We start from the raw sequence: 24,831 nt of genomic DNA on the forward strand, positions 1-24,831 counted from the left end.
CATCTTGTTGGGAATCGAATTTGAACAAGGTTAAGTTGCTAGAAATGTAAGACTAATATTCATATTAGATAATTCAAATTAAATCATATTCATAGGCTACAGAAAAGAAAATGAACTCACACAACTAACATTGGTAGGTAGATGGATGGATTCTTATCTGGAAAGAAAGACAAAAAGAACAAATAAAACGTCAACAGAAATTGTCTTTCTAATTAGAGATTATCTAAGGAGGGCTTCTTTGCGTTATTCGCACAGTCTTTTGGATCACGAAAATGTTTGTGTTATGCCACAATAACATACCTACCTATACTTTGCAACATAACTTAGAAAGTAAGGTTATTTGAATTTTGATAATTTTTGAAACAAACTTGACAAAGAATTTCAATTTATTAACAAAACAATTTTGGCTTGCAATATTTTCAAAATTAGCAGTTTCCCGAGTTTCTGATCATTTATTGTTATGGCTACCTAATTGTATGGAAAGTAATGAAGCACACATTAAATAATTATTTGGAAAACAAGAAATAACCGATCACCAGAAGAAGAATAGAAATATCCCCTATCACATCATCACAAATTTCGAAGAGTAATCATTTTTTTTGGATAAAAATCTAGTGATACAAACATGTCTTTAGTGGCCTACATTCCTTCTCCACTACAAATAAAGAAGGCAATAGAGAAATCGGATAAAACTGATGCCGTTGCTCTTCAAACAAAAACTTTAGCCGGTATATATCGTTCAAGAGTAATCGAGGCGTATAAGAATCGTCGTATTTTCACAGTATTTGGGAATTACACTACAATACGACGTGCCTTACTAAAAAGGGGTTGGTTGGAAAAGCTCACACCAAACCGTTATACGAAATTGCAAAGTTTGCCCGAAGAAATTCTTTTGCAAAACGCTAAGCGTGGTAATGAATATGAGACCGTTGCTATTAGTAAAATCATTAATCATTTCCCGGCATTTTTTGTTTGGCAACCAAAAGCCCAACGGGATTTATATGTTGATGTAAAACCCTATCGCAATCGAGTTCGCCGTGGACATGGTTTTGATTTTTCGACAAAGGTAGGCCTCATTACTTGTGCCGAACAAGCAGAGCAATGGTTTGGTCAAGAAGGTGTGTCGGGCATGTTGTATCCACGTTTCTTTCGTCTGGGAGGCAATGAGGAAGAGCAAACGGAATTTATAAAAGACTTCCAGCAGACACAGTGTCGAAGTTTATTGCAATATCTGATAAAAAATAAAGATGAACCAGAGCTAATTATTGATTTTGAGAATGGCACAATATCTCCTCAAATAGTTGACTTTGCAATACAACAGATTCAGTGGTATATTGAAGAGCATGAAAACATTGATGATTTGAATCAACAAAAAGAAGCTAACGACAAAGAGTGGGAGGAATTTTTATCAAGTTCCCATAAGGTGATTAATTTCTCCCAGAAAGTAAAATGGCCCTATCGCGAGCTAATGACATGTGTGCGCAAGGCGGAGGTTTTGTTAAAAAAGATTGTAGAAAAACATCCAGATTATAGATGGGATGGTTGTACAAATTTATGGATTTTGAAACCGGGATACCAAAGTCGTGGTTTGGGTATAGTGATACGAAATAATTTGGAGGATATATTGCGTTGGGCTGCCAGTCATCTCAATCGTCGATATATTGTGCAAAAATACATTGGTAAGTGATTTTTAAACACATGTGTATACCACGGTTCCTTGACTTTTATTTCACATTATCCTAACAGAACAACCACTGCTCATATATAATACGAAATTTGATATAAGGCAATACATGCTGCTTTTTATACGGGACTCCAAGATTCAAATATGGCTTTATCGTGACTGTTATTTACGCTTCAGCTCCCAAGAGTATTGTATTGACGATTTACGTGAATCGGTACATCTGACTAATAATTCGGTGCAAAAGAAATACAAAAATAAAGCCACACGGGATCCCCGACTGCCGAAGAATAATATGTGGTGCTTGGAACAATTCAAAGCCTACATGAAAGCTCAAAACATAGCCGAAGATGTTTGGGAAAACATGGTGTTTACAGGATTTCGTGAAAATCTAACTGCAGTCGTCTTGGCTAGTTTGGATGAGACAAATCTTTGCGAGAATTGTTTCGAACTATATGGCTGTGATTTTATGCTCGATGAGCAATATACACCGATTTTAATAGAAATCAACTCTACACCTGATCTGTCAGCATCAACAGAGGTAACAGCCAGAATATGCCCCATGGTCATGGAGGATTGCATAAAAGTTGTAGTGGATTTATCTCGCAACAGTAGAGCCTCGTCAGGTCTTTTCCTGAAAGTCTATGAAATAAGTTATAACTATAAACAGACAGATCCCGATGCAGTTGAGACATTTAATGTTCAAGGGAAATCTATGGAATTGTGTCCAAGAGCTAAAATGCCATGTAAATTGAAAATCTTTCGAAAGGGAAAGAAAAATGAAATGGCGGCTTCCAAGTCTACCAACAAAGAAGAAGTCCGAAATCAAAAGGTGGGTAGATTGCATACGGAGTAAAGAGTGAATATGCTAATCATTTTTTAAAAACTCTAGCCACCATCTCTCTTAGTTCAAAGCAAGAAATCAAAGATCAGCATAGCAAAAAATGTCGGAAATGCATTGAAAACAGCGGCAAAGGAAGCATTAGCGCTACGTTACACAATGCCAAAGTAAAAATTACCTTTAGCGCAGCATTTGGGTAAGTGCAATTTTTGTTATCATATCGATGTGATTTGTATCTATTAACAAGGACGACAATAGACACAGACTTTTTGAAGGCTGAAAGGTGAAAAGAGATTTATTCCATTTATACTTTCAGTATAATCAAAGAGCCCATGGTGGATGATAATATACACTATATCAATTTTTTGACACCCACTATGAAATGATATTACTTAGGTGCCTTAAATTAGACGGCTGTTTTTGCAGACGAAAATGTCACTGTCAGGTTTTATTAAAAAATCCTTTAGAGCTATAGCACCTTCATCTATTCATGCAGCATTGATTATTTGATAGTCAGTTTGTAGCTCATACAGTGCTCGCGTCATATGAGATTGATATTTCTACGCCTACCACGCCATAGCATTTTCCTCTTTAAACTCCGTGCACATACATTTCCGACGTATACTACATACGTCGAAACCGTATAAAACCTATTGCACCTTCTTTTTTTGCGAAAAACTGTTCCCTTCCTCCTTTTAATGATAAACTAGCAAAAGGTCTGCTTTAGCAGTAGAAAGTAGTAAGATGATTGCTTCATAAATAATTCGAATATACAATTTTCGAATCCACACACTAAAATAACATTCTAATATGCCTGATGATCGGTCTAACCACCCGTGAAACGTAGCGTAATGGTTGAATGTGTGGGGTTTCGGTGTATACCTAATTTTTCAATGTACCTCTTAGGTCATAACAGTTCAACTCGAAAGAGAATTAATTCAAATATCACTGTAAAAATTACCTTCGCCTTAATAAGGCAAAACAAAAAATGATTTCAGCATGAGCCAGGCTGGGATTCGAACCTGGGACTCCGACAACCAAGTGACACGGCTGCCGTCGTCTTAGCGTTCTAAGCCACCATCAACTTGTCAAAGATTCCGATGACAAATATTGATGATCAAATCTTCGGATACAGAAGGACAAATATAAATAAAGGTGGAAAAAAGCTGCCATTTAGTATTTGTAATAAAGCTTCTAAAAATAGGGTTACCAGACAAGTCGGACTATAGGAAAGGCATGGTAGAACAAGAAAAGGTAGCAGCAATACCCAGCTGACTGAACTGATCTGTAATGTTAGTGTCAAATTCCGTACGACATTTTGTATATTTGTTTACATTTTCGATGTATATTTGGGATATACATTTTTTAAGGAAAAAAATATATCGCTCAGAAAAAAAACTATTTCCCATAAAGACTTCTTGGTAGCAATCACATGTATCCTCCTCCAAGTCTGAACGACGTGCCGCACACTATAACACCGCTTATGGAGGCGGTACAACATTTGTTAATATGTGTGGTATTTTGTTAAACTTAAAAAGAATAAAGCCCTAATAAACATGTGCTTTTTTGTTTTCAAAAGCAAACGATTGAAACAGCTTCTATTTTTTCAATGAATTACCAGCGACCCCAAACATTTCTGCAAGAATTCTACTTTCTGCGAAAAATTGTGCATTTAGTGGAATGATATGGAAGGAAACATTCAAATCGAAAATCTAACGAGTTTTCATTCATGCTTTTCAAAATATTCAATCAAATGTTAAAAATTGTTAGTTTTTTAAATTCCAATAATTTGTAGACATTTCCTTATTTTGTTTACATGTACGATGACACTAACGTTTACAAACAAAAACAAATTTCTATGTGGTTGTTGTTGAGTTGTATTTGTTGTAGTATTTACTTTACCTGGTTTGTTCTACCATATATGAAAGGTTTGGAATTAAATAACTAACATTAAAATAAATAATTCGAATATAAAATTTACGAATGATTTGTGGTATAAATGCTAGTTTCCAAGCTTAGTCGTCGTCCACCCACTAAAATAGCTTTCTAATATGCCTGATGATCGGTCTAACCACCCGTGAAACGTAGCATAATGGTGCATAATGGTTGAATGTGTGAGGCTTCGGTTTATTCCTAATTTTTCAATGTACCTCTTAGGTCATAACAGCTCAACTCGAAAGAGAATTAATTCAAGAATAATTTTTTTTTATTGGCGTAATTTCACCACTATTTTATTAAGCAATTTAACAATAATCACAACTACATAAAAATGCATAAAAGTATAACAAATTTACGATCATTAAGTGGCAGTGTCATTTTCTCCACCTCCATCATTCCACGTGTTTCATCGTTATGGAAGGTGCAGGTGCTGTCGATGATTTTGAAATGATAGGTTTTCTTTTGCTATTCCAGCTTGTTATACCCCTACCAATGGCATGTATTGTCGATGCATTTGGTTCCGTTTGTTTCTTGCCCTTGCAAGCAATACCCTGCAGTCGTGTCTTAAGGCTACGACATCCAGGCAATAAGGGACTAAGACTTTTATTCATTTTAACATTTCTCTTGAGTGGACTATTGCACAATTCCTTAATGTTATCTGCAGATTTGCTAATACTGAGGGGTGGGGCATCCAAGTGATTGGTTTTTAAACGTCCTGCACTGCGTGATGAATTAATGGCCTTTTGTTGATTATAACTTGCAACAAAAAATTTCGATTTTTGAACATCTTTACAGGCATTGCTATTTCCACCACAATGGGTATTTAGTCTGGGTCCACAACTACGATGTCTTTTTAAGGTGGAATAAACATCACATATGGGATTAGTGGTGCTAGGTGTTTTAGTGGATGGCAGACGTTTTGCTGCACTTGCAGCCAAATTTGCAAAAGATCTACTACGATTATCCACAGTTACTGGAGAAGAACAGGGTAAAAGTTTTCTCTCTGTTGCCGTTAAACCTATCAAGCTGGGTATGGTTGCACTCCGTGGACTGTTGTTTGCTATTTCAACATTTAGACATTTCTCAATGTATTCAGTGGCATTATACGCTGGCATCGGCTTATGTGCCTGTGAGGAATTTGCCATAGCCAGTGTGGTTCGGTGTTTATAGATTTGACTTGTTTGCAACGACTTTTCCTTTCGATAATAGCTGCCATAACTGTGATTGTGACTACTGCCACGACTGGATATTTGTTTTCCCTTGACTATGAGATTTAAACCCATATAGGCAGGTGTAGGTGGTATCACCTGGCGATATATTAATTCAAAATTACCTACATCGGCTTTGAAATCGTTGCGACGATCGATAACAACTGTAAAAAAAAACGAAGAAGAAATGTAGTTATAGGAGCATAAATATTATTAAACTATCGCTTGAATGCATAGTGTCGGTAGTGCGATTCTATAACTAATTTCCAACTCTCCATAACTTTTATTATTACTCAATATTTTTGGATTTTTATTTACCCTTTATAACATCTTCCAAACACTGAGGACACATGCGTGCCGTAACACTTGTTGTTGCTCCCAAATCGGGATTTGAATTAATTTCAATTAACCATGGATAGAAATTTTCACATATCATAAAATCTGCACCAAACAATTCAAATGTGTTGGGTGTACGTTCCATGTGATCCTGTGACACGAGAATGGCTGCCACGATGGCCTTTCGCATTCCTGGATATATACGCTCCAACCACACTTCTTGCTTTCCAATTTGTCGTAAATAAGCTTGAAATGAATATGAATCCCACATATTTTCACTGGGTAAGCGTTTGTCACGTTTGCCATTGTTGGTGTATTTCTTTTGTATGGCATGATTGGTCAAGTGCACCGACTCGTGGTGATTCGTTAGGGTGTATTCTTGTGAACTGAAACGCAGATAGCATTCCTTGTACATCCAAATCATTAATGGGTTAATGCTGGAGATGAGAAACCATTGACGTATATCAAATTTCGTTTGATGTATAATCAAAGGACGTTCTGCAAAGAGAGACAGAGATTTAATAATTTAATGAGCGGCCATGCGCAAGGCAGCTAAAAGGAATTTAGGTTTTGTTTTTGCATGTCAACAACCTGTTGTTGTTATATTTTCATGTTGCATGCTCCGTTTCCGGACATTAAATTTTTTGTTGTGTTAGTTTCTTCTGGAATATGACGTATGAAGATGTCAGTCACGTTGTATGAAAAAGAGAGCGTTCATGGCATTCAATTTCTCAGTTATAATAAAAAAGTAGGTCTTTTGTTTAATGTTCTGATTTTTCTGCACTAGTTTCTTTTTGTATTTGTTATTCTTAACATGCTATGCTGTCCGGGGACGGGTCTAAATAGGATTTGTTTTAGTTGTATTAGTGGCAGAAAGGTGTAAATGTCGAAAATTCTACTTATTAGGATATTTTTTCTCTATTGCCAGATTTAAGTGTTGATTAATTATTTCGATATAGAATTTCAATTTAAAATTGACATTTAAGACAAGTTTAATCTAAGCCTACCCAACCGGCTTGTTTGTCCTGATTGCGATGATATTTAGTGACGTGTATTGGTTGGAGAATGGTTACTGAATGGCCGCAAAATCCGCATAAAATCGATTCGTTATAAAGTATTGCAATTCAAATGAAAACAAAATCGAAGTACAAATAAAAAATTCCAAGTTTTAAATGAAATAATTCGTAATTCAATTGGAATTCTCAAAGTACAAGTGAAACGTTTTGAATAGCTTCAGTTATAATTCGAAACATTTCACTTGTAAGTTGATAATTCTAATTGAATTTAGAATTATTTCATTTTTTATTTGAGAATTATAATTGAAATTGGAATTATTACATTTGATCACTTGTAATTTGAGAATTCCAATTGAATTTCGAATTATTTATTTCATTTGTGATTTGGGAATTTCAATAGAAATTCAATTATTTAATTCGAATTATTTCATTTGTAATTCGAATTTTTCCATTTGTAATTCTAATTATTCAATTTGTTATTAAATTTTTTAATTTGTAATTCGAATTATTCCATTCGAAATTCGAAACAAAAAATACAACATTTTTACAATTAAAATTTACAATTAAATGTTTCGAATTACAAATGGAATAATTCGCATTTCATATGAAAACAAATCGAATTACAAATGGAAAAAACCGAAATACAAATGGAATATTTCAAATTACAAATGGAAAATTTTCAAATTACAAATGGAAAAATTCGAATTAAAATTGAATTAATTCGAATTACAAATGAAAAATTCAAAATATAAATGAAATAATTAGAATTTCAATTGAATGAATTTTATTTGGGAATTGAATTTTATTGGGATTTTTAAATAACAAGTGAAACGTTTCCAATTACAACTGAAATTATTCCAATAACATATGAAAATGGTGTATCTGTATAAATCTACACCATCTTCACAAACGAATTTTTCCAATTGCAATTCGAATTATTTAATTTGTAACTTAATTTTTTCATTTGAAATTTAAAACAAAAACATTACAACATTTTTAGTCGCATAGGTTTTATAATGAATTTTTCGAATTACAAATAAAAAGTCTCAAATTACAAATGAAATACCTCAAATTTAAAATGTAATAATTCGAATTTGAAATTACAAATCGAAAAAATCGAATTACAAAAGGAATATTTCGAATTACAGCTCAACTCGAAAGAGAATTAATTAAATATCACTATAAATGGCCTTCGCCTTAATAAGGCAAAAATAAAAAAGAAAAAATTTAAATTTCAATTGAAATTCCCAAATTACAAATTAAATAATTCGAAATTCAATTGTAGTTCTCAAATTACAAATGAAATAATTTAAAATTAAATTAGAATTCTCAAATTTTACTTGAATTTCAAATGAAATAATCAAATCACAACTTATATTCCTCGAATAAACGTGAAAATGGTATAGTTTTAAATACGTAATAGTATGTCTAAAATGTATGTTGAAAAATACCCCCATTTTTTTACTACATCCCATCCCCATTAGTGTCCCCCTCCCTTAAGCGAACAAACAAACAAACATACCCATATACTTCTGCACCACATAACGACTTTTGGAGGCAATCGGCGGATTAACAATATTAACAATTTTCTTAAGATTGTTACTCAAGAGTATGCCACGTCCTCGGCACTTGTTTGCCGGTTTTATTATCCACAAATTCTGATAACCATCTATAGAGTATTGTGGCCAATAGGGTACAATGCTATCCAATAGTTGGGCACCCTTTACTATCAAATTTTCCACAATTTTCTGGGGATCAGCAACGATTTTATAGCCCTCATGTGTGAGCTGATAGTGATGATTTAGAAATGCATCCCAATCATGTTCCCAAATGTTGGGATCTTCACAATCGATGTCATTATGCAGACAGCTGTCAAGAAATTCATGGCAACGTTTATAGGCAAATTCTATGCACGTAAATGGCACTTTGCCGGTGGCTGAGAACACAACATCGAAACCACCAGCCTGATATTTTTCCACCAGCCAACGTACAAAGGCTATGCAAGCGGTCAACTTAAAATGTTCTATAAATTCACCCAGTTCTTCGGGAGACCAAACATTGTAACAACGTGGAAAGCGGCTCTCCACCACACCTTCTTCATAGAAAGCTGGAATATCCCTTAGGAAGGTGTTGAGATTTTCCTTGTTGGTAAATGGCGCCCGATTAAATTTATTGATCAGCATATTGGGGTTCTTTGATTGTTCCATATAATCGGCCTTTTCTTTGTGGGGTGTCCAAAGTAGATCGCAGGAAACATGTTCTATATAACGGGACATGATATTTCGTTCGACTTTGGCGATGAATTGTCGCTGAGTTTCGCCTGTCCGCCTTTTGGGTAGAACTTGTGATAAATCGCAAGCATTGATTTGAGATGTGGGTATGAAAACAGATTTCCTGTGGTATTCAAGTTTTTCAACCCAACCACGCGATTTCAAGGCATGACGCACCGAGTTGTAGTTACCGCGTATGGTAAAGATTTTATTTTGCTTCACTGCATCCTGGGCATGGCGACGTAAGGCATTGATTTGGTCATTGTTTAGAATGGTGTAAATACATTTGACTTTTTTAAATGGTCCCGACACAGAGACCTGTTTATCAATTATCACACTACCATGTGAGGCAAGTGGCGGGCCATCATTGGACGGTTGTTGTTTATCTTTTGTGGTTGTCACAGATTTTTTGGTAAGTTTGCGTATGGCATCTGTTACCAGGATTTCGGTATTCTTTTGATTAAATTGTCGTTCTGATTTGGATTTGCAAAGCTTGGGTATTGCTTCCAGTTGAGTTTTTGAATATGTTTTGTTGTTGTTGGTTTCATCATTAAATATTGTTTTCAGTTTTTCCCTTTTGCTTGATTTGATTGGTTTAATGTTTGACTGTTTTGTCGAACCATCACCACCACCGCCACCGCCAACTCCAGCGGTAACAACATTTTCTTGACAACAATCATGTGAATTGATTTGCTTTTGATTTTCGTTTTCCTCCGCTGTTCCAATTTTGATTACTTCCGAATTATTTCCACTGTTTTCTTTATTGACTTCCACCAAGCCTACCTCAACATTTGTTTTATGTTCTTCTAATAATGAGGATTGTTCATTGACGACTGTCTTTAACATATTTCCCACACACAAGCGCACGCACACACAGGCACGAAAGACACTCAAAACACGACGCGGTTGTGTAGCGAAATTGCAATTTTTTCGCGTTCGCGTAACGAACAGGCAAACGTTGTACAGATAACTAATTCAATAAATTTACCAATTCGTTTTACTTTCAAAGGTAGCTTTCAATTCGTTTCGGTGTTGTTACTGCTAAAGTTGTTGTGTGTGTGTGTGTTGTTTTTGTTGCTGTTATGTTTGAATGTTTGTGTTTGAAGTTTGCACTAAGTAAATAATTGTAAACATAAAAATAAACCAAAGTCTAAAAACAGCCTAAAAGGAAACTATCAAGGTTTAAATATAAGTTCACACATTGATATATTAGGGTAAAGGAAAGATCAAAAGATCATCACAATAATATTTCCTAATTAGTCGTTAAATGCATAGGACATTGGGAAAAGTTATGATTTTAAATTTGAAAATATGATCTGGAAGAAACATTTAATGAGTAACTACAAGGCGCACCTACTACTTGTTCTGCCGCACCTTAATTCAGAATTTTATTTCCACCACAAATCTTCTACATGCTAAATATTGCAAAATGAGATTATCCCTATTTTTGTGACTATTTTCAGGTTTCTTGCTAAAAGTTTGTGTTTAATTAAGTATTTATTTTATTAATTACCTAAAAGTACAATCATACAGGTACCCGCATCAGCCCAGCTTATGTACTGCAAGCTGTCAAAAAAGTTTTTGTAATTGAAAACACAAAATAAAAAACAGAAATTTAAATGAAATATTGTGAATTTTTGATGGATTTTTGTAATAATGCGTTTATTAATACCTGCCAGTTTGTCGAGCACCCCCAGAGTGACAGGGCGAAGAGAAGAGTATTACGTCGCATCACATCTCTTCCGGCCGAGGAGGAACCACCACAGTTTACAATGGATGATGATGTTGCCAATGCCATCAGAAACACTAAATCATCCAAAGCGTTGGGCCCTGATGGAATCTCCATAGTAATGCTGAAGCAGTTGGATGAGCCGGGAGTGGAGTGTCTCACTAAAGTTCTCAACTTGTCGCTATCCACCCTCATTGTTCCCGAAATCTGGAAAATGGGCCCACTACGGAAGCCCGGTAAGGATGGCAGCAAAAGTGAATCGTACAGACCGATTTCACTTTTGTCGCCCGTAACAAAGACCCTTGAGCCTCCCCAATATCGGAAATAGCTATCAAGTTGTCGATCATAAGCATGGATTCCGTAAGGAGCAAAGCACGATAACTGCGCTGCACGCCATTACCACACATATTTGTCAAGGACAATGATGGTGGCGCTTGACTTATCAAAAACCTTTGATACAGTCAGACACCCACGCTGTTTGAGGACACGCTGAAACGTTGGATAGTCAACTATATGTGTGGTCGCCAGTCGTATGTGGAATTCAGGAACAAGAAATCCAAGCCCCGTAGAGTGAAACAGAGAGTTCCCCAAGGAGGGGTGATATCTCCGGAACTGTTTAACCTCTACCTTTCCTGTATTCCGCCCCCCTCCAGACGGAATTGAAATCGTAACGTATGCGGATGATTGTACGATCCTGGCGTCAGGTACCTACCCTGATGACATCTGTGAGAGACTGAACTCCTATTTAACCGATTTTACCACCTTTTTCCATTCGAGAAATATGTATTCCGCCCCTCTCCAGACGGCATCGAGATCGTAACGTATGCGGATGATTGCACGATCCTGTCGTCGGGTACCTATCCTGATGACATCTGTGAGAGACTAAACAACTATTTAACCGATCTTACCACCTTTTTATACCCTCAGCATTTATGCTAACGAGGGTATACACTTTCATACGGGCAAAATGTGCCTCATCGAAATAATGGTTTTAGACCCCAAGTATGTTTGGACGAAATGTGTTTCAGACAATTTGGAGTCGATTGAGCAATGTCCGTCCGTCTGTCTGGCTGGCTGGAGCGCACGATAACTGTCGAACGGATGAACCGATTCGGTTCAAATTTTGGCTTTCGTAATGTTTTGCCCAAACTTAGTTTAAGTTCGAAGTTCCCGTAGTTTAAGTTCCCGTAACCTGCCCCACAAAAGTTCGAAAATGTTCGGAAAATTTGTGCCACGATAACTCTTGAAGGGAGTAACCGATTTGATCCATACTTTGCCCATCGTAAAATGTGTACCAGACTTAGATAATGTTTCAATATAGACTCAATCGGCCCACTCCTTCGGGTACCTCCCACACAAAATTTCGGAAAAGTTCAGTTTAGGGCCATCTCTCGAATCGCTCTGATTTTTGTTTTAGCAACTTGTATTTACTGCCCTCCATACGACGGTACAAGTTTCATTAGGGGCAAGTCCATACTTCCTGAGAAAATAGCCTGCAAGTTGCAAAAAACCCCTATGACACCGTGTGAGGTGGTTGGAGCGCAAGATAACTCTAGAACGGATCTGCCGATTCGCTCCAAAATTTGGCCTTAGTAATATTTTGTCCAAACATAGTTTAAGTTTGAAGATAAGGCATATCGGTCCACTCCTTCAGGTACCTCCCCCACAAAAGTTCAAAAATGTTCGGAAAATTTGTTCATAGGGTAACTCTTGAAGGGAGTGACCGAATTGGTCCATACTTTACACGATGGTAAACGTTTTTTCAGGGGCAAGTCCATACTTCTTGAGCAAACATCCCTAACGGTGTAAAAACCCCCTATGGCACCATATGTAGTGGCTGGAGATCCACTTCCATAATGGTCAATGTAGATCCATTCCTTTTTGTATCTCCTCTGCAAAACTTTTGATCTCTAATCCTAATGAACATTTTCGTTTCAAATTCCCAACATTTTTAAAAACCCCTAAATACATACGTTTTTTGGAAACAATTGTTTCAATATATACAGGCTGAGGGTATATCTCTGTCGGCAAAGCTGACTGATACATTTTAACTTGTTTCATTCGAGGAATATGCAGATTTCCGCCACAAAATCAACAGCCACTCTGTTCACCACATGGACAGCGCAGTTTGGAAGAGAATTGAATGTTGTGGTCGACGGTAGCAGAATTCCGACCACAAAATGCCCCAAAATTTTAGGGGTCACATTCGACACTACATTCAAGCTGTGCGCGCACGCCACAGCTATCTGCGACAAACTGAAAAGTAGGAACAAGGTCCTCAAGTCCCTAGCCGGCAGCACTTGGGGTGCACATAAAGAAACATTGTTGACCACATATAACGCGATAGGTCGGTCGTGGTAAGCTATGCGGCGCCAGTTTGGTCCCCGGGATTATGTGATACGAATTGGGAAAAGATTCAAACCTCTAGCAGGTTTGAATCTTTTCCCGCCCTGAGAACAGCAACAGGGTGCCTCCTTAAGTCTTCAGTGGATGATCTACATGAGGAGGCAAAGATTTTTCCAGTAAAGCAACACAATGAGATGCTTTCGTTGCAGTACTTGCTTGGGTGTTACCATGAGAGCCATCTCAATCACCATCTTGTGGGTAGGCCCGACAACAACATTTCCAACAGGACGGTGCAACGGCACACACTGCACGTGCCACAACCGATATGCTGAAGGATGCATTTCCCGGGCGCCTAATCTCCCGTTTTGGCGATTTGCACTGGCCAGCAAGATCGCCTGATTTGACCGCTCCAGACTTCTTTTTGTGGGGCTTTTTGAAGTCGCGGGTTTATGTCAACAAGCCTCAGACTCTTTCAGCTCTTAAAGACAATATCCGTCAAGAATGTGAGGACCTATCGCCGGAAGTTTTGGCCAAAGTGATAGAAAATGCCATAAAAAGGGCTCAAATGACAATAAACTGTGGCGGCGGCCATTTATCTCGACTTGATGTAAAAAAAATTAAAAGACCAAATAAAAATAATACACAAGTTTTTAATTCTTTTTTAATTACAGCAAAAAAAACATCGGAAGTTTACTTTTGCGCCACCTTGTATTTATTGGCGTTTTTAATGATTTGTTCTCAATTTTAACACAATTAGTGAGAGTATTCCTTTGTCTAAACGATAATCTGTTTATAGTTAAACGATAATGTTAAATTTGAAATATCGTTGAAGTTGCTATTTCATTACCTTTATAGGAATTTAAAAAATCCAGCCTCAATAGTAACCCTATGTAAAACTTCACCACCCTAAATTCAATAGTTTCGCCTAAGCGAAATATAAAATTCCTACTCCATTATTATGAGTATTCTTTTGTTATATTTTGGATTTACCGAACGGATATATTGCGTTCCGGTCAACATAAACTTAAAAGTGTCGATTGGATTTCAAGGAGGAGCTTCTTTGCATTAGCTGTCAATGTAAAAATTATATTTTTAATGCCTCCAAATTGATTTAGTTTGCGTTTTCAAATCCATCAGATAGTAAAAGAAAACATATAACAATGGCCCCTAGTCTATTATTACACCCTATTAAACATCAAAATCCTTTGCATTTACTGTGGGTGTCGGATTATTTGTATGCAAGAAGAGTAATGTTGTTGCCATGTTGAACACGAAAAAAAATAAAGAAAAAAACTACTTGATAATCATCTGTTTTTCTTTTTTGCGAAATGATGAAACTGCCGAAGGCTCAGTTAAAAGCCCAAGCAAATGCAATGCAATCAGGGCAATAAGAAATACTTTTACAAAGATTTATGCACGCGAAGTCCCTTAAAATGTATGTATGCAGTGTAGAAGTGTGCAAAAGGAAAAGTTGTTGCATTTTTTTTTTTTTGCAAAACCTAATTCTTTCTTAATTTTTTCACCCATTATTCTGATAGTCTGAAAATTGTTTGTGCCGGCATAAAAAGCTTTTATTGCTGAATTAAGGCAACTAAAGGATTAAAGTTTGTCTTCTTCATCGTTATTAATTAGACCACACCACCACAACGCTTTTGCTTTCATTTCAAAGACAGAAGAAGAACAAAAACAAGAAACAAACAATTTGCATGCCGCCGTTGGCAGTTTTGTGAGAAGTTGGTATTTAAGCCAAGAATAACTTTTGACGGAAGCCTTGAAAGTTGTCTGCTTAAGAAGAAGAACATTTATTAAAGAGCACACAATAACAAGTCTTTGTGTGATGTACATACAAATTTAGGTGACGTATGATTAATAATAACGATATGCCTTTAAGGTAATAAATAACTCATACGCACCCAAGGTACCATGTTATGTGACATGCATTGTTGGATATAAGGTATTGTTTCATGTTAGGTTATGGTATATTAAGACACACACAGAAACAACAATACAAAAATGAGTGTATTGATAGTTCCCGCACAGCTTGCGATTCATACGGCGTCAGTGCGGATTGGTCAATAGATTTTTCGAATGTTAGCAGACTTTTAAATAGAGTTACATCAATCTGGGAAGATGTTGTTCTGTATTTGAATCGTTTGCACAATCCGAAGAGGTTATTTCTACTAATCGTTGTTATTTTTAATTAAAATATTGGTCACTGACCCAAAATTGTATTGTGGTTTCAAACACCAATCGTATTACTAATCTTTCGCTTTTAATACCACACACAATTCTTTTTCGACTTTTTCCAAATTAAATGTTATGAAAGAAGCATGACTTGAAACACATTGGACCACGACCAAAGATCGGCTTCCCGAAATGAACGCATTTCGTACTTTATTCGACATTTTGTCCGTGAAAGGATTTTTTACTGTCTTTGAAGTATACCTTGTATACTGTGTGTGAAGATGTGCGGTGAGTTTGAGCACATGTAAAAAACGGAAATTTTTTTCTTTAAGCGAAGTTTTATATGACTAAAGTAACCAGGAAATTTTAGCCAGCAGTACGTAAAGGTTCAGCCATCCATAAAAATGTTGATGTTATCTTCCCGGAACTCGAACTCACGAACTTCTATTTGAAAGGCAGGCATGGTTGTTCTTGTACCACTTGAAATAAAATATTTTGGTTGTATCAGTGTGCTTGGGTGCCACACTTATCACGATAGGAAGACAGGTTTACCACCGTTAAATTTTACTATTGTGTCTCTTGGAAGGATCAAACTCACGAGTATCACCACAAATCATACAGTAAGGTGAGGATGAGATTTATGCCACTGCAGGTTCCAATCATCATGTATGCGTTCCTTTTACTCAATTTTACAATATAGCTTATGCATTCCTGCTAATGTTCGGTTGGTAACCCATAGGTTTTTTGCATTTTTATTGTTCAGTCGGGTGACAACTGTCTTGACTTTATTCCGGGTAGCCGTTATATGTACAATCAATTTAATCTTGAAGAATTGGTTTTATGGCATTCTTCTCATCAGTCTTGCTGGACTCATGGAAATTATGACATTTCCATAACTTCGTCCCAACTGGAGGAGGTGTCGTAAGAAAAACCATCGATCAGTTCGAGGATTCCACTCTTTGTTAAATTTTTTCGCCCGTCATCTTGTAATAGTTTGCACAATGCACAAAATATTTTGAGCACCACCGCACTGGACCCTCCGAAAACAGAATCAATTCCTGCTTAAACATCTTCGCAATTCAAATTGACAGCTTTTTTGCAGCAGCTTGTCTTGTTGATCCTTTTTCCGACGATGCACACTTTTGAGGGCAAGTCCATACTACCTGAGACAATGATTCAGATGCTCTAAAAACCCTGCCGCCACCAACTAAAATTAATGATGGGAATGATTATACGATTTAGTAGAAACTTTGCAGATAGTAAATTTTTTCCAAACATATATCATGTTCCAAGAAGGTCGATCTACGACATCACCTTCTGGTACCTACCATCACAAAAGTTCAAAACGTTCGCTTAAGTGCTATTTAAGGGCTGTTGAGGATCGTTTTGCAACATAATTTGTTTCGTGGGCAAGTTCATGCTTCCAGACATAATGGCCCAAAAGCTCTAAAAAAAGGAGGACCTGACATTGATCTAACCTTTGAACATCGTACTATTTCTGTCAAACGTAGATCAATTTGCCTCAAAAAAGTTCTAAATTTAGCTTCGGTACACTTTAAGGGGTGTTTGAGAATTGTTTTGAAATTTTCATCGAAGGTAGTAGTCCCTGTGCAAGTTAATATTTTCGGACATAATGACCTAGAAGTCTTAATTTTTCTTCGGTGATGGTAACTATAGAAAAGAATGACTTCCAAAACTAGATCCATTTCCAAGATGGATTGTGGGGTTTGGCATTTTGATTAGCGTCTAGCCATAATATACAAAATTATATATATTTTGTTTGCTATACTTACCACGGTGTTCTTGAATAAAATTTAAATAGAAGGTGCTTACACCTGGAAAGCTTTTGCGGATTCTGAAACTACAATGTTCATAGATAAGAAAAATCAAAAAACAAAAAAAAAAAATCGCTGGAGCGCTTTTTAAATAAATCGCGATTCAAGTTGACATTTTTAGGGGTTGTTTAGGTTTTCACGATTTTGCTTAGAAACGGCAAGACCTATCAAAATGAGACTGAAAAAAATGTTGTAGCTATGAAAATTCTCTCCAAGATTGACATTTACGGTATTTACGTAGGTTTTACCATGTTTGAGATATTGAAGTTCATATTGGGACAATGCACTGACTGTATCGCCTCCTTAAAAAACAATGTCATGAAGGGTGCGCCTTAACTAACTTTTAATGAAAACCGCTTACACAGGGGAAGTTTTTGTAAATTCTGAAACAGCAATGTTTAAAATCCAAAAACAAGAAAAAATCGCTGTAGGGATTTTTAGATAAAACGCGGTTAAAATTCACATTTTTAGGTGTTTTTTAGGTTTTCACGATTTTTGTTGGAAACCGCAAGTCCAATCGAAATGGAGCTAAAGAAACTATTGTAGCTGTGAAAATTCTCTACAGGATTGATGTTTATGTTTTGTTCTCACGCTGTACCATTTTTGAGATAAAGAAGCTCCGTTTACATTTTTAGGTTTTTGTTAGGTTTTCGCGATTTGCTTGAATACGGCAAGTCTTATCGGCATGGGACCTGAGAAAATCTTATAGCTGTGAAAATTCTCTACAAGACTGGCTTATGTAATTTTTCCTAGGTTGTACCATTTTTTTTAGATATGTAAGTTTAAGTTGGGAAATTGCAGTCATGACATTGTTTTATAAGGAGACGATACAGAATTGAATTGAATTTGAATTGTCCCAATTTCTATATCTCTAAAGTTGTAAAAACCTACGAAAATATAATTAAGGTCAATCTTGTAGAGAATTTTGATAGCTACAACATTTTCTTTATTCCCATTTTGATAGGACTTGCGGTTTCCAAGCAAAATCCCAAAAACCTAAACAACCCCTAAAAATGTCAACTTGAATCGCGATTTATTTAAAAAGCGCTCCGGCGATTTTTCTCATCTATGAACATTGTAGTTTCAGAATCCGCAAAAACTTTCCAGGTGTAAGCACCTTCCATTTAAATTTGATTCAAGAGCACCGTGTTACAATACAATACTTCCTGAGATATTGAACCCATATATTTAGATTTTTAGGGCCACTACTTTATAAATCTCTCGCACTTAAATTTTTAGTTCCTTTTTTACAGTCCTATCATTTTTTCTGAGTAGAATTTTTTGATTAGGTCTTTCAGTGCAAAAATTAGACCCACTGTTTATGGTACATACTGCCACAAATGCCTAAAAAATTCCAAACCTTTTTTGTCTCTTCTTTTGAGAACTAGGTATCTGTTCGTAGCACATTTAAGTTCGCCACTTATGTTATTGTATGTTTGTACAGACACAGGCTGAGGGACTGTCGACAAAGCTGTCTGATACTTTTTTTACTTGCTTTCCTTTTAATTTATTCTGACTAGTCGTGCCGATATGGTCTCCTCCATGATCCAAGGTAATCAGGTTGTTAGATTCGTCTCAAAGGTTGTAAGGTTGATATACACATTTTATCTGATGATAATCGTGAGATAGTCGGCTCAATGGTAATAAGGTAATCGGGTAGTTGAATTAGCTTACTTTCTTATTTAGCTGGCCCATTACAAAACCTTTGTTCCATAGACCGAACTAAGAAAAGATCTCCAATTCTCTCTGTTTTTCGCTTCGCATTCTGGAATACCGCGCCTTGTCATCTCTTCATCCACTTGTTTGCGTCATCTATTCTTTGGCCTGCCAATTCTGCGTGCACCGCCATGTGGCATGTATTCATACGCCTTTTTAGCGGGTTCATCATCGTTCATTCTTATGATATGGCCTAGCCAACGCAATCGTTGCATCTCGATACGTTTAACTATATTCATGTCTTTCATACGACGTCGATATTCACCGTAAACGCAAATCGGTCCGCAGATCTTTCGAAGAATTTTCCTCTCAAACACACCAAGCACTACCTTATCTGCTTGCGCAAGTACCCATGCTTCGGAGCCATTCATTAGTACGGGTAGTATCAGCGTTTTGTATAATGTTATTTTTGTTTGACGCTTACTTAAACCATAGTAGCATCTGTTGGCCAATACAATTCTTCTTATTTCACAACTGATGTTGTTTGTTGTGTTTATGGCAGTGCCGAGGTATACGAAGTCTTTAACTACCTCAAAATTATAGGTACCAACTTCCACAGTTGGGCTCCCCGACACCATCAATTTGGTCTTTTCGCCGTTTACCGCCAGACCCACTTTCGCAGATTCTGCTTCGACCTTCCTAAAGGTATCAGTTACTTCCTTTACTGATCGTCCCATGATGTCTATGTCATCAGCATAAGCAAGTAACGTGTGGCTATTGGTGTAAATTGTGCCATTTCTTTTGACATTTGCATCTCGTATTACCTTTTCCAGCAAAATGTTGAATAGGTCACACGAAAGGCTGTCTCATTGTCTGAAACCTCTTTTGGTACCGAACTGTTCGGAGAGGTTCTTTCCAATTTTAACTGAGGACCTAGTATCAGTTAAGGTCATCTTACAAAGCCGAATGAGCTTTGCGGAGATACCAAATTCAGACATTGCATGGAATACCTTTGATCGGAGGGGACTGTCGAATGCTGCTTTATAATTGACAAAAAGGTGATATGTGTCGATCTGCATCTCTTGGATCTTCTCCTGGATTTTCCGCCGGGTAAATATCTGGTCACTGGTGGACTTGCCAGGTCTAAAGCCACATTGGTATGGTCCAATTATTTCGTTGACCATTGACTTTAGTTGTTCGCACAATATCCCTGCCACTATCTTATAGGCAATAGTAGGGAGTTTTTCTTTACAGAAGACTTATGCTCCAACTATAGGGAGCATACAGTCTTGTCTCCTTTCTTGTGGACGGGACATAGGATGCTCAGTTTCCAATCGTCGGGTACGCGTTCTTCCTGCCAGATGGTTCTAACTAGCTGATGCATACACCTTATCAGCGCGTCGCCTCCGGTTTTAAACAGCTCGGCTGGTAAGCCATCGGCTCCTGCTGCTTTATTATTCTTCAGCCGGTTGATTGCTGTTTTTACCTCATCTTCGCCGGGCGGAATACATTCTATACCATCTTCTCGGATTGGATCTGTGGTATCATCGTCATCGCTACTATTGGATACTAGTAGATTGGAGAAATGTTCCTTCCATATCCTGAGCACGCTATCTGTTTCTGTTACCAGATTACCTTGCTGGTCTCTACAGGAGGATGTGCCTGTACCAAAGCCATCTGTTTGATGTTTCACTCTTTGGTAGAATTTTTGGACTTCATTCTGGCTCCTGTACATCTCGATTTTATCACACTCCCGCTTTTCCATCTCTCTCTTTTTCCTGCGGAAAAGACGTTTCTTCTCTCTCCTTTTTGCCGTTACCTCTTTCGTGCGCTACGCGTTGCTACTGATTGTAAAGTAGCTCTTTATGCCGCATTTTTTCTCTGGTATCCAAGTATGGATTTTGCGGCTGTTTGTATGAAGTGGGCAATATTTTGCCATTGTGTTGTTATGTTATCCGGACAAGGAGTACTCTCATTAAGACATCCAGGTGCCCTTATGAATATCGAGATGTTTAAATCTGGTACTGCTAACTACCAGATGGTAACTCATACCATTGTCAGATGTTTCACTGTGGAGACTGAAATTCCCGACTGTTGGGCAAAATATATTCTCCTTTCCCATTTTGGCATTAAAATCGCCTAGAATAATTTTAATCTCATGGGCAGGGCAAAGGTCATATGTTTCTTCTATGCGCTCGTAAAATATATCTTTGGTCTGTTCGTCCTTTTCTTCAGTGGGATCATGAGCGCAAATAAAGCTGATGTTAAAGAATTTAGCTTTTATTCGAATTGCAGCAAGTCTTTCATTCACTGGGGTGAAGCTGGATAACGGATGTTTTAGTCTCCGACTAACTACAAATCCGCAACCAAACTCATGCTTTGTGTCATGGCTGCTATAATACAGTGCGTCACCTTTAGGTGTTCCCAATCCATCGTATTTCCTGTATGGCAGTAATATCGGTCTTGTACTTGTTAAGTACGTCTGCCAATGCGAAGACTGCACCTTCCCTATAAAGAGTGCGAACATTCCAGGTGCAGATCATGGTCCTTAAAACGTTTGCGGGGTTCGTCAACTTTAGAGGAATTTGTTTTTCTTTTCTTTCGTTTTTTCATAGTAGGCTGTTTTTTCTAGGGGAGGGTTACTAACCCGACGCCCAAACACAAGTTTTTAACGTTCCTATTGGTTAAATGCTCGGCACATGTTAGCTCACTACCTTTAACGGGTGTTAAAGGCAGTTCCGCAGGTGACACCACGGGGAGGTCAGTGTCCACTTGAGATGAAAGAGGGACCAAGATAAATCCTGGGCTTTGCCATGTTAAAACCGGTCAGGACCGTTCCTTGGTATCCAGTTGAATTAGCGTTGTTGCAATTTAAAGGAAATCGGATGATCAGGAAACCGTGGTAATCTTGTTGTTATATTCAACGTGAAGGTAATACATAGTGTTGATATAACCGACTAGTTGTATTCGGCTCGATTACAATAGAGCGGTTGACGTTGACTAGGCTATGATAGCTCAGAATTAGGTGCTTAGATACAAGTGAGAAACTAACGACCTTGTAGTTGGCTATGAGCTTATATTTTGTTAGGAGTTTTTTTCGGTTACCAAACATGCATACATATGTTATCATAAATATCCCTGAAAGGATAAGAGGAGTACCCCTCCCGTTTCCATGACGGCACCCCGATGCATGTTAACTCAAGAGTATGGGACCTAATGTTTATCGCCGATTTCTTAAGGCAAAACTTGTAGAATTTTTTGTCTTATTTTTTGTTCCTGGGTATTCTGTGTATCATCGCACGTTCTTGTTGTACCAGCATGTAACCTGCGTAGAAGCATAGGTTGGTAGCCGCCGAAAACACAAGGGTTTCGGGCCAATCCGGTACGAATGAACCCGCTGACGGGGTTGCGTCGACATGTGTGTGGCGCCGGTTAGCAAAACCTAATTATACGAGCATATAAATAAATATCTGCATCGTATCGTGAAACAAATGACAATTATTTTGTAAATAGTGGAAATGTGGTTTCGGTAAATAAAGTGAACCGCACAAGTTATGTAGATTAAAACACATAAACCATATTTTGTTAAATTATTTAATTCAGACTTTATTTCTTTCTTAAACGTTACAACTTGCCGGTTTAAACTCCACATTAGAACTGAACTCCAAATAAGATGTGAACAATATTTAAAACATAATTTGTAACAACTAAAAGTAACTGTTGATAAAATGAGTGAATCGATTACAACAACAAAAGTGACTTAAAAATAGATAAAAAGAAACGTAATGAATGAAAGTACTAAGATAGAGATGATGATGAAATTATAAGGAATTAATAATAAATTAATGCATAATGGAATATTTGACAATAGATTAACTGACAGATTAATGTACAGTGAATGACAAAATTTAATAAAGGTTTTTAGACTAATATATAACTCACATGAGATCTAAGGACCCATCTTTGCTGAGTTTTGGTGGAGGTTGATAATAGCTGATCGTATTAAAAACTACATTATGGTAATCTCATATTTGTAGTAATTGTCATATGCAGTTGCATATTGATACTTAGATGTTCCGGACAAATGGTCTCTTGTGACACCTTCATCCTACCTGAAAGGTTTAAAACTTCCCACAGTCCATCTGAGGCAGATGATGTTAAATGGTAATCACAAATAGGCTTTCCCTCTCATGAAGAATAGAACATTTAAAGGATTTACAATTTTCTTTCAACAAATCAATTTCGGGACAAGAAGGTGCCTTCTCTCATTAAGAATTCTATTCTGATGATCTTTCTACTGAAATGGATATTTAAAGTATTTATAAGTTACATTCAGCAAAGAAACTTTGAACTAAGAATTTATCGCAGTATTTTAAGTTGTTTCTCTTACCCTTTCCTTTAAGATTTTTGACTAGACTTTCTTCATGATGTGCTAAATATTGTTGCTGGATTGATTTGTAAAAAATAACGTTTTTAGAATCGACTATGTTCCAACTATTCTCCACTTCATAAATAAGAAACATCTTGCAACAATTTCCCTAATTCTAAGGTTAATCATTTTCAGCACACATCTCCATGCATTCTAGAATATAGAAAATGACGTCAGAATTGGTAATGCAAATTGTGTACCTGAGTATTATCGAACTAATAACAACAACAGATTGTAACAATCAACAAGCTCATTAATTTATGACTGGATGAATCCAAGCCAAAGCAAGCAAATTCAAATGGACATGTATATGTACGTACGTCTGACCAAATCTATTTGTTTGTAATTAGCTTCAAAAGTTTACTTATTTTCCTCAAAATGCATAAATATCTGACCACACACACACAGACTCAATTGCGTTACATGATGTAAATGTTAATTACAAAACGAAAGGAAAGGGGAAATATACTAAGGCGGCTCATGGAAGAAGTTTGTGGGGTAGTAAGTTTGCTCTTCGTGAGGTAAATTATATCTATATTGAGAGCAAAAGCGTCTTCAAATCTAATTGAGACTAAGATTAAGAATTTAGAAAGTGTGTCTGACACCTTGTACTCTTGTATTCATGTATCTTCACACCTCTTAACAAATACACGTCTCCCATATTTAAAAAAACTACTTTGATAAAATCTGTCATCTGATGATTCTGACGCCAACATCACATTTTCAACGGTGGAAAAATACCCCTCAGCGTATTTCAGCCATGTAAAACTTCGCTACAAGTGGGGTCGTAAGGCACGCTGTTCGAACTCGGCTATAAAAAGTAGGTCCAACATCATTGAGCTAATATGAATTGGGAGCTCACCCTTTGGGAATGTGTGTGCGAACATATGTACATATGTGAGATGTCAATAAACAAGATCACTTTTAAGATGAGATTTCCCTTTTAAGATGAGATTTCCAGACTTCCAATAATAAAAAATAAATTTCGCACACCGAGAAGCCCCCTAATTTGCTTGGAAATTTTAGTTTGTTTATAACAGAGAACAAAGGCCACAATGTTTGTGACAAACAACTTAACACTAGCAAACAAACACACATGCACCACACACACTCTCTTATTATCTCTCTGTCTAATGGTAGTTTCTCCAAACATAAAATACCGGCTAATAAGACTTTCACTTGTTGTTGGAAGAACAAACGACTAAAAATGACGAAAAGAAACGAGTAATGTCTCTTCTTTTTGGTGCAGGAGAACATTGAGAGCAAGAAATGAGGCGAGTATAGATTTGCAGATTGATTTTGATTTTGTCTTGCTAAAAAAATCCTGTAGCCAGTATAAAATACATTTGCTGCTACAAATGT

At 36.8% G+C, this 24,831-nt stretch overlaps 2 protein-coding genes across 2 annotated transcripts; one reads left to right on the plus strand and one right to left on the minus strand.

The window, feature by feature from the left end:
• The first annotated feature begins 400 nt into the window (after positions 1–400).
• TTLL3B (Tubulin tyrosine ligase-like 3B) lies at positions 401–2,718 on the plus strand. The gene is made up of 3 exons (XM_073966657.1): positions 401–1,679; positions 1,747–2,513; positions 2,574–2,718. The coding sequence occupies exons 1-3, from the start codon at positions 626–628 to the stop codon at positions 2,691–2,693; spliced, it is 1,941 nt and encodes a 646-aa protein (XP_073822758.1). The 5' UTR covers positions 401–625; the 3' UTR covers positions 2,694–2,718.
• Positions 2,719–4,721: 2,003 nt separating this feature from the next.
• On the minus strand, positions 4,722–10,256 carry TTLL3A (Tubulin tyrosine ligase-like 3A). Its single transcript, XM_073966656.1, has 3 exons — positions 8,543–10,256; positions 5,987–6,502; positions 4,722–5,832 (listed from the first exon to the last, which is right to left on the minus strand). Exons 1-3 carry the CDS (start codon positions 10,134–10,136, stop codon positions 4,853–4,855), a joined length of 3,090 nt encoding a protein of 1,029 aa, XP_073822757.1. The 5' UTR covers positions 10,137–10,256; the 3' UTR covers positions 4,722–4,852.
• Between the last annotated feature and the right edge of the window lie 14,575 nt (positions 10,257–24,831).

Source organism: Musca autumnalis, unplaced genomic scaffold, assembly GCF_047663935.1.
Source record: "Musca autumnalis isolate F117 unplaced genomic scaffold, ASM4766393v1 scaffold_2, whole genome shotgun sequence".
Classification (NCBI taxonomy): domain Eukaryota; kingdom Metazoa; phylum Arthropoda; class Insecta; order Diptera; family Muscidae; genus Musca; species Musca autumnalis.

Excerpts from the sequence above, each read along its gene's own strand:
- TTLL3B (XM_073966657.1), top strand. The coding sequence starts at position 626 with ATGTCTTTAGTGGCCTACATTCCTTCTCCACTACAAATAAAGAAGGCA. Across the intron at positions 1,680-1,746 it reads TATTGTGCAAAAATACATTG|AACAACCACTGCTCATATAT; the intron begins GTAAGTGATTTT and ends TTATCCTAACAG. Across the intron at positions 2,514-2,573 it reads AAGAAGTCCGAAATCAAAAG|CCACCATCTCTCTTAGTTCA; the intron begins GTGGGTAGATTG and ends TAAAAACTCTAG.
- TTLL3A (XM_073966656.1), bottom strand. The coding sequence starts at position 10,136 with ATGTTAAAGACAGTCGTCAATGAACAATCCTCATTATTAGAAGAACAT. Across the intron at positions 6,503-8,542 it reads TGTGGTGCAGAAGTATATGG|AACGTCCTTTGATTATACAT; the intron begins GTATGTTTGTTT and ends CTCTCTTTGCAG. Across the intron at positions 5,833-5,986 it reads TTTGGAAGATGTTATAAAGG|TTGTTATCGATCGTCGCAAC; the intron begins GTAAATAAAAAT and ends TTTTTTTTACAG.